This window comes from Podarcis raffonei, chromosome 8, assembly GCF_027172205.1.
Source record: "Podarcis raffonei isolate rPodRaf1 chromosome 8, rPodRaf1.pri, whole genome shotgun sequence".
NCBI lineage: Eukaryota > Metazoa > Chordata > Lepidosauria > Squamata > Lacertidae > Podarcis > Podarcis raffonei.
This window is the reverse complement of record NC_070609.1, coordinates 51,349,183-51,366,549: the sequence shown is the minus strand read 5'-3', so window position 1 is coordinate 51,366,549 and position 17,367 is coordinate 51,349,183. Positions and strand designations below refer to the sequence as shown.

Sequence of the window (17,367 nt, the reverse complement as noted above, 5' to 3'; positions counted from 1 at the left end):
CAGCCCTACACACAACCTATCAGAAAACAAAGGCAAACTTTTACCCATAGATGCTTTTGCCGTTCCTCTCTCCTTTGGCTTCTCCCAGTCTATCAGGAAGATGGAAACTGTTAACTGGGTTATCAGAATATGTATGAGGTCCAAGCTCTGGAACAAAATCATCCACAGAGGGTTATTTCTCAGTGATGCAAATATAGGTTGTCCAGAGGTTTAGAGTGTGACGTTCCCAATAGCAGCTCTCAAACCACTGGCCCCAGTGCCTTAGGCAGAGGTGTATCCCAAGCCTGAATGCCAACGGTCCCTTTAAATTCAGTACCCTATGGCAGGGTTGGGACGCAGGTGGCGCTGTGGGTAAAACCTCAGTGCCTAGGACTTGCCGATCGTATGGTTGGCGGTTCGAATCCCCGCAGCGGGGTGAGCTCCCGTCTTTCGGTCCCAGCTCCTGCCCACCTAGCAGTTCGACTGCACCCCTAAGTGCAAGTAGATAAATAGGTACCGCTTTATAGCGGGAAGGTAAACGGCGTTTCCGTGTGCTGTGCTGGTGCTGGCTCGCCAGAGCAGCTTCATCACGCTGGCCACGTGACCCGGAAGTGTCTCCAGACAGCGCTGGCCCCCAGCCTTTTAAGTGAGATGGGCGCAAAACCCTAGAGTCGGACATGACTGGCCCGTACGGGCAGGGGTACCTTTACCTTTACCTTTATGGCAGAGTTTACGGCAGAATCAGACCTTTGTATCTGGCCCTTGGAACTCTCCCCAGAGTGTCTCCTAAAAATGTACCCCTCAAGTGTCAAAGGCCACGGTAAAGGCCACGGTAAAGGCCTCTCTACCCTGGAAACACGTGGCCCTCCATATACTGTTGGACTAAACCTCCCACTGTGCCCAACCTGCATGGGCAATGGTCAGGAAGGATGGGAGTTGTAGTCCAGTAACATTTGGAGTGAGTCAGGTTTCCCTATTCGAAATTACAACAAAATAATGTAAGTTAAGCCATTCTAAATACTAAAATGGTATATACCATATTTTTCAGTCTATAACACGCTCCCATGTATAAGATGACCCCTATTTTTTGGGACCGCAGCAAAAAAAAAATGGGGGGGGGAATTGTCCAAAGTTGTTGAGCTTTTTTGGGAAGGGGGCACAGTCGCCAATCGCTCTACAGCCTACAGCCTCCCCACAAATGCAAACTGCACACATCAACACAGCAAACAATCGTCCACACACTCACCGAAAAAACCCAGCAGCACACTCAACGCAACCACTGCTGATTGCATGCACACCTCGCCGCTACTGTTAATAGCCCGCCCAATTGTCAAAGCCGCAGCTAATCATCAGCACGCCTTGCTGCAGCAACCTATCACACGCACAATCACCACAGATAATTTCCTGCTGGCTACTGTCACCAATCGCCAGTCCCCCCTCTGATATCTGTGTATAAGACAACCCACAATTTTAGCTGATTATTTCTAAGGAAAATATATTGGCTTAAGCACGGAAAAATTCGGTATTTGCAAGTGAGCTACAGACATTTTTTGAAAAAAGCTTAAGTGAAATAACAATAATAATACTACTACTGCAAGGGGTTGGACTAGATGATTCTTGGGGTCCCTTCCAACTCTACCATTCTATAAATAAGCAGCAGTGGCAGAATGAAAACAACAGCAGCCTGAATTAAGAGGCTGGGGTAAATAAAAACTGCTGTTACCCAGGACCTAAGGTTTGTTTTCTTTTTAAACCTATCACTTTTTACCTGCTAGCAAAAGACTCACAGAGGTACAATTCCCAGGGCCGCTTGGAGGAAAGTGATGCCAGTTGAACTAAATTAGGTCTACAGCCTAGACATGCTCTCCAGGGAGCTGTGCCAGTCTGTCTCAGTCTTGCTAAAGCAATTGATGTTCTTCAAGTCCCTTGAATTACTGAGCAGCATGATATTTCCATCCAGGTTAGGGCAGCCCTAACAACCTTTCCCGTCAGTGTTTTTCGTTGTGGTTACATATGCCATCTTTTAAAACTTTGACATTTCTCTGTGAGATGCAATGCCAGAGACAACTCAAACGCCCAGATCTCCCAATGTTCTTACCTTTAACACAAGAGCAGACAACAAGTAGATGATAAAGTTGGTCTCTATTTGGCTCCCAGCAGTGGGCAGTGTCCTCTCAACTGCAGAAAACTGCTGACCCTGGGAAGAAGGACTGGAAATGAGGATGGAACAGAGAAGGCCTTTAAAAGGTAAAGGTACCCTTGACCATTAGGTCCAGTCGTGGCTGACTCTGGGGTTGCGGCGCTCATCTCGCTTTATTGGCTGAGGGAGCCGGTGTTTGTCCGCAGACAGCTTCTGGGTCATGTGGCCAGCATGACTAAGCCGCTTCTGGCGAACCAGAGCAGTGCATGGAAACGCCGTTTACCTTCCCACTAGAGCGGTACCCATTTATCTACTTGCACTTTGATGTGCTTTCAAACTGCTAGGTTGGCAGGAGCAGAGACAGAGCAACGGGAGCTCACCCTGTCGCGGGGATTCGAACCGCCGACCTTCTTATCGGAAAGTCCTAGGCTCTGTGGTTTAACCCACAGCGCCACCCGCGTCCCTCTGAAGGCCTTTACCTACTAACAATTCTTCAGGGTTTAGAACTCATAATCGCTTTGCAATTAGGTAATGGCTGTTCCAGCACAGAACCTGCAACCTCATTAGGGGCACAAACTGAGAACCAAACTCAGTAGTGGAGTGCATGCTTTGCATACCAAAAGGCCCCCAGTCCAATCCCTGCCATCTCCTGTAAGGCTGAGAGAGACTGGAGAACTGCTGTCAGCCATTCTTGATACTATTGAACCAGCATGGGCGTAGCCAGGATTTTTGCTGGGGGAGGGGGCAGCTACACCCATGTAGACCAGTAGTCTGACTCTTGAAAAGGTAGCCTTCTATGTTTCAAGTACACTGGCTATTACTGATTTGGCTGGAAAGAACACAGGAAGCTACCTTAAACTGAATATAGCTATTGGCCCGTCGTGCTCAGTATTGTCTACTGGAAATGACTTTCCGGGATTTCAGACAGGAATCTTTCCCCCTCTGCCTTGAGATGCTGGGGACTGAACAGGAGACTTTCTACAAGAGCTACACCTCTTTCCCTCCAGCGGCATCTGACATCACCTCCAAGTGCAAGAAAGTTGCAGTGCAGATACCTGCAGGAATATTCTAGTTCCGAGAGTTACTTACCTTGAAAACTATGAGCCAATAAATGCCAATTCCAAGGCTGACCATGAAAAAGACATTTGCTAGAGATCCGCTGAAGTTGGCAAAGAATTTCACTATGACCTGCAGGAAAATAATTTTTTTTCAAGAGGGAAAAGACTGCACTGCAAATGGAGAGACTGCACTGCAAATGGAGCAAAATGGAACCTGCACTATCATCTATCGCCAGGTTTCTGCTAGCAAAGTGTAAATAGGCAGAAAAATACCTGCCATGTCTGCCCAACAAAGGAAGAGGAAATTGAGCAATGCACCATTCTTGGGACTGCAAGAATTTCCAGCAGCTCACCCATGAAAGGAAAACTTACCATAAAGCTTATGTTTGGAAGTCGAGATCTCCGGGTCCAAGTGCTGGTCTCCAGCAAGGCATAGATGATTGCAAGGAATCCCAGGGCTCCAAATGCAATCTGTCAAGAGAGAGGGCGGGGGTGGAGGACAGAAGCAGTTGTGTCATTCATAGGGACGAGTGAACCGGTCTTGTTTTGGGTTTTTTCTGTTTCTCATTTTTCCATTCTTCAGTTATCCTCTCCACATTGGTTTGCAAATTCTTTCTTTTTAAAGTGCTCAATAAAATGCACCACCATTTTAGTGTGAATTTCTCCAAATATACACATTTTTGCTAAGCACTTTTTCCTAATATAATGCAATTTTTTGTATGTTATTTTCACTAGTCTGTGGGCCCATGAAAGCTTAAGCTGCACTAAACCTATGAGTCTGCACAGCAAACCCAGGAAGAGCGTCTTAAAGACTAAACACAGCTACCCTTCTGGAATCCTGCCATGAGAGTTACTCACATCTGTAGCTTGCTGAGCCGTCCCAGGATCCTGAATATAAGAGACTGAAAATGACACCTGAAAAGAAATAGCACAGCAGAGAAGTAATAATAGGAAGAAAGCAGGCCTGTTAGCTGCAGGCTGTGGGCACAGCTTCAGCTGACGTCATTATTGTCAGAAGCTTTGGAAAACATCATGCAAAGTTTGGGTAAGCTGGAAGAAGACATAATCTGAATTGCTTTGGGATCTTTGCACTCTTGAAACCCTGGAAGCTCTTGTAACCCATTTCAAAATGTTATTAAACAGCCTGTCTGATTCTGCATGCATTTTTTTTTTTGCAACATGCACGTGAGAACTGTGTGGAGTGCAGTGGCGTAGCGTGGGGGGTGCCAGGGGTGCCGGCCGCACCGGGCGCAACATCTGGGGGGGGCGCGAGTCCAGAGGGAAGGGACAAGTTCCTTCCTCCGCCGGGCTCCCCGCCGCCACCGCCAGCCTTGCGCCCTAGCGCGCGCCCACCCCACCCCCCGCCGCCGCCGCTGCGGCTGCGCTCCACTCACTGCTCGCAGGAGGAGCAGCCGCTGCAGCAGCGCCGACGCCGCCACCGACGCCTGGCCGGGCACCGGCAGCCTCCGCACCCCGATGCCGACGCCGACGCCATCCCCTCGGCCCAGCCACAGGTGGCGGCTGCTTCTGCCGACTGGGAGGGAGGAGAGCTCCGAGGGGCCTCGACACGCCCTGCGCTCCCCAAAACCCTCCGAGAGGAAGCCGGCGGGCGGCCGAGCGTCTCCCGTCGGAAGGGGGCGCCGCTGGCTCCGGCTCTCAGCGCAAGTCTCAGCCGCGGGGGGGGGGGGGCGAGGACGGAGCTCGGCTGGAAGCCCCCGGACCCGGCCGGGAGGAGGAGAGGCGCTCGCCAAGCCCGGATCTGGAGCGCCTCGGAGCGCGGGCTCCACCTACAGCCCAAGGAGAGGAGCGGGCGGGGAGGCGCCCGAGGGGAGGGGGCTTCGGCTGCCTCGGCCCGCGGGGGCTCCGCAAATAATAAATTTAATAAATTTCTGCTGAGCCTTTGGGGGGGGGTCCTTGGCTCCTTCGCTCGCCCCCAGCCCCAGTGGCATAGCATGGGGGGGTGCAGGGGGGCCGGCCGCACCGGCCACAACATCTGGGGGGGCGCTCGCACTCGAGTGCTAAAATCCACGGGTTAGGGGGCGCAAATTACTTGCCTTGCCCCGGGTGCTGACAACCCACGCTACGCCACTGGTGGAGTGCTACTGTTCAGTGTTCCAGCCAGCAAGGCCCTTGCCCTGGATACTCCATTCCATTTCCCCATCCCAGTTTTCTTTCCCCTTGCCCCCAACAGCCAGTCACAATTCCATGCCCACAGAGCGTGCCCAGTTTTTCATTGGACTGTTGTTAACTTTTGGGCGTCATCCCTCTTAAGCATTCTTCCACCTCCCCCACCACCCCAACAAGCTTAAAGTTCTTCCAAGCCTGCTAATACCTCTGGCTTGAGCATGATTGGTGCCATTTTGGCTAGGGAAGTATCCACACTCAGCATTAGTATATTTATACAGGATTTTCCTCTTCTGCATATGCAAGGAACAGCATCCCTGGCATGCTACGTTAACAGAAATAATGGCGGGCTCATTTCTCAGTGACTTTGTTCATCAGTGTTTCCCCTTGTTCAGCAAACCACACTGTCAGAGACAGCATTTCTCTCCTCTTCCTGAAAACCCATCACACCAAGTAAATCAATGAGACTGCAGAGTCAAAGCCAAGTAGCAAAGGGAATCCTCCTGTGCTGTGCATAACCAACTTGAGTTGTAGGGGAACAGCAATGTGTGCAAAAGGAAGGAGTGAGAGCACCGATTGTAGACAGGCAGGCAAGGAAAGGGACAGAGAGCTGCATGCTGGATGAAGCTTAAAGGTTTTGGGTCTGATGGTGCTTCCAGACAACCAGTTTACTGAGAATGCATTCTGATTTTTTCTGCAGGGAGATTAGACAACATTGGCTTTTTAATGACCATTCATTCTAATTTTGTTGCAGGGGGGTTGGATAGCATCAAAGCAAGTGTTATCCCACACTTACGAGTGCATTTCCCCTCACACTCCTTATTGCAAGAAGCCTGACATTTTGGAGGAAGCAGGTTTGTTGCACATGACTCCCAATCAACTTTAATTTGGACTAAAGGAAGCTGATTTATACTGCATCACACCAGTGGTCCATGTAGCTGTTTTGTCTACTGGTAGGGTTTCAGGCAGGGAGTAGGAGTTAGAGTTCTCCTCTGGACTGATTGGGGGCCTCCCCAGTGTGGATCTGATCTTAGTTTGCCCATTAGGATCAGAAGAAGACATAAGAAGTGCTCTGGGGGATAGTCCAGCCTCCTGTTCTCACAGTAGCCAACCAAGTGCCTGCGGGAAGCCCACAAGCAGGATCTGAAGGCAACAGCTCTCTCCCCACTTGTGATTCTCATGCTGCCTCTAACAGTGAAGGCAGAACATGGCCATCACAGCTAGTATCCATTAAGTCTTATTTATCCTCCACAAATTTGTCTAAGCCTCCTTTAAAACTTTATCACCTGTACACTCTTAATCTACTATGAAGTGGCTCTTTGGGGTCCAGGGCAGAGAACAGTCTTTCCCATCACCTGCCAGCTTTCCCTGCCCCAAACTGAAGATCCCAGGGATTGAACCTGGGACCTTCTGCATGCAAAGCAGCTGCTCTATTGCTGAGCTACTACGGCAGACACGGCCTTGCCTCCACTTGCGCTGCCTGTTTCCTGGGTGACTTCTCATCTGACTGGCAAAGGCAGCTTCCTTGCAGGGGGAGAGGCAGGCCAGCATCCAGGCAGGTGGGCGCCTTTGCTTTCAGCCCTGACAATCTCCCAGCACAAACCCGGTTCTAATTAACACCTGCTGAAGCAACAGCTGCTGGAGGGAAGGGGAAAATGGAAGGGGGGGAATGGAGCCAGCCTTATTGTTTCAGCTGCTGCCGCACACATGTATTTCTCTCCCTCCTGGAAGAGCAGCTGTGGGTGAAGGGGAGGACTTGAGCCCCCCTTTGCTCCCCCTTGCCTGAGCGACTCCAGTGCTGCTCCGCGTTGCATATTTCACTGTCAGCAGGAAAGGGGGGTTGTCTCCTCCAGGAGTCCCGGTTGGCAGGTATACACTGTATAAGCCAGGAGAAAGGAAGAGGGAAAAGAAGGTTAACCGGAGGACAAAGCCAGCAATTAGAGGAAGGAGTGATGAATCGCTCTGCCTCTGCAGAGAAAACGAGTTGCAGCGGAGGAAAAAGGTGCTAATTGGGCAGAAGGGAGCCAAGGTCAATGTACTTAAAATGTGCAGAATCGGAGGATGCTGGTGGGTCCAGCACAGATGCCTTAGGGCAACAGGGGTGGGGGAGCTTATCCAGCCCAAAGGGTCATGGCTCGGTGGCAGAGTATCTGCTTTGCATGCAGAAGGTCCCAGGTTCAATCCCCACCATCTCAAGGCAGGGAAAGACTGCCTGCCTGAAACACTGCAGGACCACTGCCAGGCAGTGTAGACAATACAGAGATAGATGGAGATAATACAGAGATAGATGGAGCAGTGAGTCGACTCAGCAAGCAGCGTCCTGAGTCACGCCAGGCAACCCAGCTCCTGCATTAGAGGCATTCTATGACGCTGAGGTGGGACTCTCTCCAGGCAACCTGCTCCCCACCCCCAACATCCAGATCAGTACCTCCCAGACCTCCAGGCCTTTCCCCAGGGTGCAACTCCACCCTCTCGTCCCAATCCGCCTCCCCTTGTAATTATAAGCAGAGGAAGGCGTAAAGGAGGTCCAGTGAGGATGCCTGTAGGGCTGCATTTGGCCTGGGGGGGGGGCGATCTGAGAAGTCAAATTAATTGCGTAAATGCAGCTTATCTGCATGTTTCTTGCTATGTAAATAGCATCCTTGAGGCTGGGGGTGGTGGGGAGGGAAAATTTAATACAAACTCCCCAACTGGGTGCCAACAAAAATAATCTTTCTGAAGCAGCTGATTGCATTTCAAGGGAAACTCTTGGGAGCCAGTGGGCGATGTCCTCAAAAGATAGGATTTCCTCAAAGGAAAGGTACGGTAATCATCAGGACTACAGCAGAGAGGAAAGGGTTAAACTCTCCCTCTTTGCTTGTTGAGAGCCTGATAATGACCTGCACACATCAGCTGCTATTTGCATTTCTAAACAAACAAACAAACAAACAAACAAACAAACAAACAGTGCTTGTTACATTTAGCCAAGACACAAGCCTTGTTTGTCCCAGATATGCCCAAACTAACTGCTTATTCCCCTCTATTTTAATGCAAGAATCAGGAATTTTTGCAGCGGTAAAAATCCACACAATCTCCTGATTAACCTACCCATCAAGACAAGACCTTCAAGGAAGATTAAAATGGGTAGGAGATTTGATTATTGAACTAACTGCAGGAATCCAAATCCCTGCCCACACTCCGCACCCGCAATTGCAGCACACGTCTACTACTACTACTACTATTACCTGAGGATCAATTCTGCTGCAAATGTAACAGTCGCTGGGACATTTGTCAGGTTTACTTTTCTGCCAGAGAGCCCATCAACCAGAAAGAATCTTCGGAGATGGGATGCTGGAAAAATCATTGGGGGGGGGAGAGCAAAAGCCTTTATATGCTGAAGACTCAGCCCTTTGTACCATTGAGAGGAAAATAATGAAACACAGCATCTGTCTTCTATGTATTGTATGATGCAGTACACTGTATACTGAGTAGTCAATTCTATGTACTCTTTGTAATTAAAGAAAGCATTAAGCCAACACAATATCGAAATAGGGAAATGGCTCCCACAGGAGACAGTCATGGCCACCAGCTTAGCTGGCTTTAAAAGTGGTTTGCACAAATTCCTGGAGAGTAGGGCTACTGATGGGTAGGCTAGTTATCATGATGTCTATGCTCTCTTCCTCCACAGCTGGAAGCAGTAATGCTTCCAAATACCAGTTGCTGGAGATCACACAAGGGGACAGTGTTCACGTGCTCGGATCCTGCTTCAGGGTTTCCCATAGGCATCTGGCTGGCCACAGTGAAAACAAGATGCTGCACTAGATGGGCCATTGGCCTGATCCAGCAGGACTCTTCTAACGTTACTGACTACATCCACATTTCCAGCTCTGCCACACCCACTTCACCATGAAGAGCTGGCCGCGAGTCAATGAGGCCCTTAGCCCGAAGAAAATATTAGCTACCACTGTGGCAATTTGCAAATGTTAAGCTAAATAGGATGTGTACACATTGCCAGCTTAGGATGCAGCTAGGTTGTTATTTTTCCCAATTTGGATTAAAGTTGGGGGGAGGCTCTTTTGAGGGGAGGGGAACATACATCTAAACTCAGTATTTCATAAGAAAGGTAAAGGTAAAAGGACCCCTGACCGTTTAAGTCCAGTTGCGGATGACTCTGGGGTTGCGGCACTCATCTCACTTTACTGGCCGAGGGAGCCAGTGTACAGCTTCCAGGTCATGTGGCCAGCATGACTAAGCTGCTTCTGGTGAACCAGAGCAGCACATGAAAACACCGTTTATCTTCCCGCTGGAGCGGTACCTATTTATCTACTTGCACTTTGACGTGCTTTCGAACTGCTAGGTTGGCAGGAGCAGGGACTGAGCAACGGGAGCTCACCCCGTCACAGGGATTCAAACCACTGACCTTCTGATCGGCAAGCCCTAGGCTCTGTGGTTTAACCCACAGCACCACCCGCGTCCCTATTTCATAAGAAACAACAGGATAAATACAGGATCGACATGGATTGGTGGCTAATGTTGTGTGATGCAGAGTAAACGGTAGCATGTATACAGTCATGGCTTTAGGGGAAACTGTTGTAATGTTACTGGACTCAAATCTGGTGAGTGGGTGTTGAAAAGCTGCGGCTGCAAGGTATGCATCAAGTATCAGTCGTAAACAGCCCCACAAAGTGTTACTAGCCTGCACAACTGTTTACTAGTCTTTTGGGGTTCTGTCCTGTGTACTGGGTGCAGAAAAGGGGTCTTTCCCTCATTTGGCAGATGGCTTGCTTTCACAGAGGGGGAGAGCACTTCATTCCTCCTCCTCCTCCACCAGCCTACTCACTCACCTGCATGCAATGCTTCATCGCCCTTATGTACAGCCTGCCTGCTGCAAATACATTGCCAGAGGATGTGTGCTTCGAAAAGATCACTAAAGGTCGTAAAGACGGCACTAAAAGCTTTCCGCTTTGGAAAAGTGGGGTGAAAGAACTAAAGAAATTAGTTGTGCATCAAAAAGTCAGGCACACAAAGGCCAAGGGAAGAGAAGAGGGGAAGAGACTGAGGAGAGAGAGATGATGAAGGAGAAGTAAAGGCTTGTATGGGTGATAATACCCAAAGCTCCTAACTCTCTCTTGCTGGGGGGAAGCTGAGTGCTTGAAATGTGCTCTAAATGTATGGTGTGTGTACACAGCCAAGGAAAGGCTCACCTTGGTTGTTTGTAAGGATTGCTGGATTCTCTACAGGGACTGGCCACAGTCGGACATGTCCTTCTTCATCCTCAAACTGTAAGAACATCTCATAAAAGACAGGTTCAGGGACACCTTGCAGTAGAGCCGAGATGTCGAGGGTGCACTATAAAATGGAAAATTATTAGATACTACCACATATCTCTTCACTGTGCCAAAAAAAGAGTCTGCAGGGGAGAGGGTGAATCCATTTACTCTTCTGAGTTGTCCTTATTTACTCAGTTAAAAAAAGAACAACATAGATTAGAACACGAGCCGCCCCATGCAAAAATGAATTAAGCCTGCAGTTCTATACACAGCAGTCATCTTCACTGAAAAGAGTGTGATTTAGCTTTAAGGAGAGGGGATGCCACAACAGTCAGGGTTCTCTGCCATAACATATACATAAGTGAGATGAGTGTTGTAAAAACACTTTGCACAGACTCTGATTCAAATGAATTATTACAGCAATGGCTCAAGGCTGCAACAGATGCCAGTTTTATCACCCACTCATTTCCTTATGTTAAGATGCTGTTTTTCTTCCATATTGCAGAGTAGTGTTAAACCTATCATTGCCAAGGGTAGGGAATCCCAGGCCTGGGGCCAGGCGTCTCTCTCCAGCCCTCAGAACTTTCCCTGGGCCACACACCCTTCCCCCAGGCCCTGCTTCACACCCTCCTTTAGTGTTTTTGCCTGGCTAGAATGTGTCCTTGAATTCTGATCATGGCCCCTGTTTGTCTGGACGGAGGTCAGAGAGGTGTGTGGCAGTAGAAACTAGCCTACTGTACAAAGGTAATATTTACATCTGTTGCCCTGCCCACTTTTGCCTCTGACTCCTCCTACCACCCAACACTGGCATCTGGCCCTTGAAATGCTTTCCAGCCATTGGGCTGAAAAGGTCCCCCCCAAAATCTATGCCATAAAGCAGAGCTTTCCAAACTGTGTGTTAGTGTGTCGGCTGCAGTGTGTTGCATGAACACTTCCCACACTCCTCCCAGGGCTGGAAAGGGATTAGTCTAATCTCCGGTTTGCTAGCAAAACTGAATTACTGTGTCACGAAATGATGCATGTCTAAAAAGTGTGTTGAGTGCTCAAGGCAGTCGCCTCACCTTGCCTCATGGGTGGGCTGGTCCTGGTGGGGGCCACACCCACTATTGGCATTCAGCCCCCAGAGAGGTTCCAATGAGGCAATGCAAACCTCAGGCTGAAAAAGGTTAGCCACCCCCCTGGGATTTTAGAAGGGGAAAGCTGTCTTGCACTAAAGCCAACACTTACAGACTGGCTGTATGATGTTCCAAACACAAAGGCAGCATCCATGACACTCTGTCTGTCTGGGCAGAGCTAAGGAGATGGAAAGAGAAGAGGCAGAAATTGCACACAGCCATAATTTCCTACTTTTTCTTCCCAAATGCCCATGAAACGAACATGCAAATCCTGCTAATTACATGTGTTAAACTAGTATGCTGCACTGAAATAAGCTGAGACCTATATTAAATTTTAAATTATGTTATCCAGTCCTTCCTTCAAGGAGGGCAGAGAATACACACAGTATCATTTTATTCTCAGAACCATCCTGTGCAAGGAGGTTAGTTGCTGAGGAGCTGCCCCAGGGAACTTGCTGGCCAAGATATGAAGGTGGCTGCTGGCTTAGACCTCTTTCAAACAGGGTTAGAGACATTGATGAAGTGGGGAAAGAGGATGGGGAGGAAGAGAGTAAGAGGTCTATCAGTGGCTGCTGGGCAGGATGGTTAGATGGAACCTCCAGTTTCAGGGCAGTCTACTAATGAATAACAGTAGCTGAGGGATAAACAGTGGGGGTGACTAAATAAAAAAATTCTCCAACCTTTCTTCTAAGCTGACATTCCATTGGAACTGCAGCAAAAACAGCAATGTTACCGAGAACAGAAAGAAACTGACTCACTTGCAACGTCGCTCCTCTCACGTCTTCCCAGCCTAAGAACTTTCCAAGCACATTGTACTTTATGACCTTAAAGTCAATCTGTAGAGATGAGGGGAAAGACAGTAACTGGAGGCCAATGTTCTCAGCCAGCTTCTGTATACCTTAAAAGGCCCTTCTGCAAAGACAGTCCTATAGTCTATTCAGCTCATTTTTTAAAAAAAGCTAATAATGACTGGCAGCAGGCTGGACAACAGTAATTAATATCTACAAAGAGAATAAGACCTCAAGCTTGCCTAAGGCAACACATGTCATCCTGGAATGTTTGCGTCATAATCCTAGGTGCTTAGAAATGGGCTGAGGTTGTTCAGAAGTCAACGACACTCTGCATATGCTTAGAGACACCCCATATTGCTTCCAGTTTACTTTTGCTAAGTCCCAGAGTTAAGAACAGGTTGCAGTTCTTCCATTCAGGCCCTTTAAACTAAGCAATGTTTTCTCTTGTCACCCTACTTACCCCATGTGTTACTGTAATGTGTACACAACCCTAATTTATTTTCTCTTGCTTGCTTTCTCTGTCTCTGTCTCTCTCTGTGTGTGTGTCTCACACACACACAGAGAGAGAGAGAGAGAGAGAGAGAGAGAGAGAGAGAGCGCAAACGCCAGTGTTTGTGCCTGCTTGGACTTGCCTTCGAAGTCTTCCCAAAAACCATCCGAGGGGAAGTTCCTCCATGACTACCGTACCACAGCTTTGGAAGATCTTGGCTTCTGAGAAGAAAATGCAGTGAGGATTTATCTAAGAAGCAGGAATGCTCTCATACGAATAGAAACTTTTAAGGTCAGGCTAAATGTGATGCCAGTTCATACACTACAGTAGTACCTCAGCTCCCAAACGCCTTGGGAGTCGAACGTTTCGGCTGCTGAACGATCGAAAACCAGAAGTGAGTGTTCCAGTTTTCGAACATCCTTTTAGAAGCCAAATGTCCGACGGGGCTTCTGTGGCTTCCAACTGGCTGCAGGAAGCTTCAATCAAGTCAAGTTTGGAAGTCAAACGTTTCGGAAGTCAAACGGACTTCCGGAATCGGATTCTGTTCGACTTCTGAGGTAGGACTATATAGCCTTACTGCTGGTATATTTGCATTAGGAAATAAGGTCCCACAAAATCACCAGCCATGGGGCTCCTCCAGACCGAGACTGCAGCACGTGCCAACTCCCTATGTGGATCAGGCCCTCCAGATATGCAGTTTACTTCAAAAAAAGCCACACACGCAATATATTACGAGTGGACTATAAGTACCTCCTTGCACCAAGATTGATAGATACTCACTTGGTCTTCATATAGAGATCATAGGCCCGGTTTTGTAAAGAGAAGGCTTCCAAAATGACCATGTTTGTGAGAATTTGGCAGGCCGTCACATTGCAGGTGTTCTAGAGAAAAGTAAAACTGAAAAAAGGTGAAGACTTTCCTGCACAAGAGCTTGAAGGAATGCTGGAGATAGATGAGCACCTAAATCCAGAGAAAAGGCCTTTGCAAGGCCTCCTGAGTCTTTCTGTTTGGCATTAAACATTAGCACAGATGTCAGATGCAGGAGGAGGAATCTCACAGAATAGACACGACAGCTGGGACAGCAGCTTGCAGAAGATGACGTGTGTCAGTCGTGGGGTCGCTGACAGAGAATGTAAAGCAGGGGGTGGTGAACTTGAGACCCAAATAGAGGGCTGTGAACTTGAGACCCAAATAGAGGGCTGTTTATCCAGGCCTCAGGAGTCTTCGTAGGCCGCATTCCCGCCTTGCCTGCCTCCAGCCAGTAGAGGTCAGGGCTGAGACTAACAGATAACTTTTAAACTTCACCTACTTTCTCTCCTGCAGGAAGCAGCCATGAGGACTAGTTCCTAGGTGGCTTAGACTCCAAAGCCATCCTTGTTAATATGAAGAAACTGTAAGTAAAGAACCTTTCTTTCTTTACCAACGGGACTTCTGTGTGTTTTATTTGCTCTCGTGTGATGTGGGCATGTGATAAGAACAGGTGGTGATGTCACTGGGTAGTTCCAGCTTCCAAGCTTTTTAACTCTGCTATAAACCTACCAATTTATTTATTATTTTTTAAAAACCCCAAACTTTTATCCTCAAAGAGTGTTTTTGGCCCGGCTGAAAGGTCCCCTTCAACTCAGGCAGAAAGTTCTAGGTACAGTCCTTAGCATCATCTGTACAAAGGATCAGGTTGCAGAAGAGGAAAAATATATCTGCCAGAAAACCCTTTTACTACATTTTATAACCCACCTTTCCTACAAGGAGCTCTCAAGGTGGCATACATTATTCTCCCCTCCTCTCCGTTCAGTCCTCACAACTCTGTAAAGCTAGGTTTAGGTGGCAAATTGGTGACTGGCCCTAGGTCACTCAGTGAGCTTCTTAGCTGACTGAGGATTTGAACCCTGATCTCCCAGATCCTAGTCTGACTCTCTAACCACTACTCTATACTCACTAGAGAGGCTAAACATACCGACAGCCTGACCTGCTTTATAACAGCTTCATGCGATCTGACTAGTGAGAGCAGAGGCATTGTGAGAAGGCAACAGAGCTCTGATCCTGCCCAGAAGCTCATGGGAGGGAGCAGGGGAGAGCATTCTTTGTTCTGGGGACATTCCCAGGATACCAACCAAAGCCACAAAATAGCATAAGTTGGCAATGCAAGGAGGAGGAAGTGGAGCAAAAAAACCCAACCCCACTTACGTTGCAACTCAGGAAACTGCCGTCAAGGAACATGGATTCCCAGAGTGTGTTGGGGGGCAGGTTACTCTGAAGGAGAGGAAGGGGCAGAGAGGGGGAGAGGGAAAGTCAACATCGAAAGAGCCTGCCTGCATATGAGAAAAAAGGAATGGTGAAGGAATGTGTTCTTACACAGCCACGGCAGTCGAGAGGTGATGGCTGCTTATTTGTCTCATTCAGTCCAGCTACACAAACGCACTCCAAGCCTAGAAAGAGGAGGAACACTCAAAAAGCTTGCACTGATTCCTTTAAGGGTCCTTCCTTAAGATCCTGATACATCAAGTGCTTGCAGTTCAAAACTATATTTTTTTATATAAAAAAATCTCCCTCTTGCTTGGCTTCTTAGTTATGGGGATTATTCTTTCCACTGCCACCCTGCTCCCTGCAACTTATATTATTGCAGCCATTTCGCACTCACCATCAGGGCTCTGCATCTGTTTCTGAGTGCAGGAGCCACACTGGCCCGTCTCAATATTGAAGAATTCTTCGGTCCCACATTTCCTTGGTGGGCCTGACAAAACAGGAACACCCCCAATAATTTGAGGAGCGGAGCCGTGAGGGAGGTAAAGCAAGCAGAGACAGAAGAGGAGGCAGGCCAAGTGAAGTGGCATTCTCAACTCAGGCTCCTTCAAGAAGTTAGGTGTTAGTTTCTCTCCCATATTTATTCCCTCTGGAGAAAGGAGTTGTGGACTGGATAAGCCTGGCTGGCCGGAGAGTGTATACAGACAAGGGCAGCCATGGTAACCAAAGCCAGGTGTGGCTTCTTCCATACAAAAGGGAAGCGGTTGGAATTCCTGGGGTTGAATGTAAGAAGGGCCTCCTGGACCAGGCCTATGGCCCATCTACTCCAGCATCCTGTTCTCACAGCGGCCAACGAAATGCCCGTGGGAAAACCACAGGCAGGACCCAACCACAAGAACACTCCCCTCCCGTGGCTTCTGGCAACTGTTATTCAGAAGTGTTACTGCCTTCAATCACAAAGAAAGAACAAAGCCATCATGGCTAGTAGCCTTCAATAGCCCTCTCCTCAATGAATTTGTCCAATCCTCTTGTAGAGCCATGTAGGTTGGTAGACATCACTGCCTCCTGTGGGAGTGAGTTCTATAGATTAATTATGCGCTGTGTGAAGAACTTTTTGTCTGTACTGTACAACCAAACAGCAGAAAGAAGATACCTTTGGATACCTCCAAGGTCACATCCAAACAACATGTTTACTGAACATTCATCTTGAATGTTAGATAATGTCACCTATTTATTGAGTATTCCTTCTGGCTTATTTGCAGGCAGTTGGGAGGATATTGCAACAAAGGGCAAGTCCATACTTTTCAGTGCAATTCTGCATCACTTTTCTTATCGCAAAAATATTTTTTTTATACAGCAGAGGGAAAATAGGCTTTTGCACAAGAGTGCCAAATCATTGTTAACTACACAACATTAATTTGCCGGTATGTGATTGTTTCCAGACAATATTTTGGGGTTGGATCCAATGTCTTTAAGGCTATCTTAGGGTGCTTCCAGACAGCTATTTATTGTGTGTTGGGTGCTCCTCATGTAGTTGTTGTAGCTTAGCAATCCCTGCAATCTAAAATGCCATACTACAAAAATGCCACTGCAAAATGGCATGAAAATGCCAGCCCACTCTCCCCTCCCCCCAAATTTAATCTGGATGTACTCTTTCCCCAGAAAAATCAAGTAAATAAAAACAAACTAACAAACCACGTATTTCCATTTACCGGTACTTACCTGCAATCTCTGTGATCTATTTGCACATTAAGTCTCCATCTGGAAACACTCTGGGGTGGGGAAAATAGCACTAAATAAAGAGGTGTGCAATGCCTAAATTACGTTTCCCATTTCAAACATTGCCAATGTTTGTTTTTTTAATAAAAAATGACTATAATTTTTATTTTACTGTCTCTGTTAGCAGTTGTTCCAACTTGACAGAATGCTGGGAAAGGTCTGACAGAGCAATCCTGGTAACTCCATTGCATCTGTTGAACCAATGGCAATTTGGCACCTCTTAAGGCAGAAATTAGATCAGGATATACTGGTAGATCGCTGGGTGATTCGCAGCAGATCGGTCACGTTGGTTGATGCTGATGGGAGTTATGGAGTCCAAACATAATTGGGGGTGTGTGTGTGTCATTTTGGCTAGTGTGGTGTAAGCACTCAGCTAGATGCAGCTCCTGTAGATGGTACTA

At 47.9% G+C, this 17,367-nt stretch overlaps 1 protein-coding gene across 1 annotated transcript in view; it reads right to left on the bottom strand.

Annotated features, from left to right (window-relative positions):
- The window catches only part of LOC128419402 (meckelin-like), a 29,359-nt gene extending 13,480 nt beyond the window's left edge, over nucleotides 1–15,879 (bottom strand). The window contains exons 1-15 of the mRNA XM_053400049.1: nucleotides 15,585–15,879; nucleotides 15,299–15,372; nucleotides 15,131–15,196; nucleotides 13,727–13,827; nucleotides 13,089–13,167; nucleotides 12,424–12,501; nucleotides 11,778–11,843; nucleotides 10,485–10,629; nucleotides 8,526–8,631; nucleotides 7,084–7,177; nucleotides 4,036–4,092; nucleotides 3,550–3,648; nucleotides 3,209–3,307; nucleotides 2,078–2,176; nucleotides 45–147 (exon numbers count right to left, since the gene is read on the bottom strand). Coding sequence (XP_053256024.1) covers nucleotides 45–147; nucleotides 2,078–2,176; nucleotides 3,209–3,307; nucleotides 3,550–3,648; nucleotides 4,036–4,092; nucleotides 7,084–7,177; nucleotides 8,526–8,631; nucleotides 10,485–10,629; nucleotides 11,778–11,843; nucleotides 12,424–12,501; nucleotides 13,089–13,167; nucleotides 13,727–13,827; nucleotides 15,131–15,196; nucleotides 15,299–15,372; nucleotides 15,585–15,825 — 1,507 coding nt within the window. The 5' untranslated portion in view covers nucleotides 15,826–15,879. The remainder of the gene's footprint in view (nucleotides 1–44; nucleotides 148–2,077; nucleotides 2,177–3,208; nucleotides 3,308–3,549; nucleotides 3,649–4,035; nucleotides 4,093–7,083; nucleotides 7,178–8,525; nucleotides 8,632–10,484; nucleotides 10,630–11,777; nucleotides 11,844–12,423; nucleotides 12,502–13,088; nucleotides 13,168–13,726; nucleotides 13,828–15,130; nucleotides 15,197–15,298; nucleotides 15,373–15,584) is intronic.
- Between the last annotated feature and the right edge of the window lie 1,488 nt (nucleotides 15,880–17,367).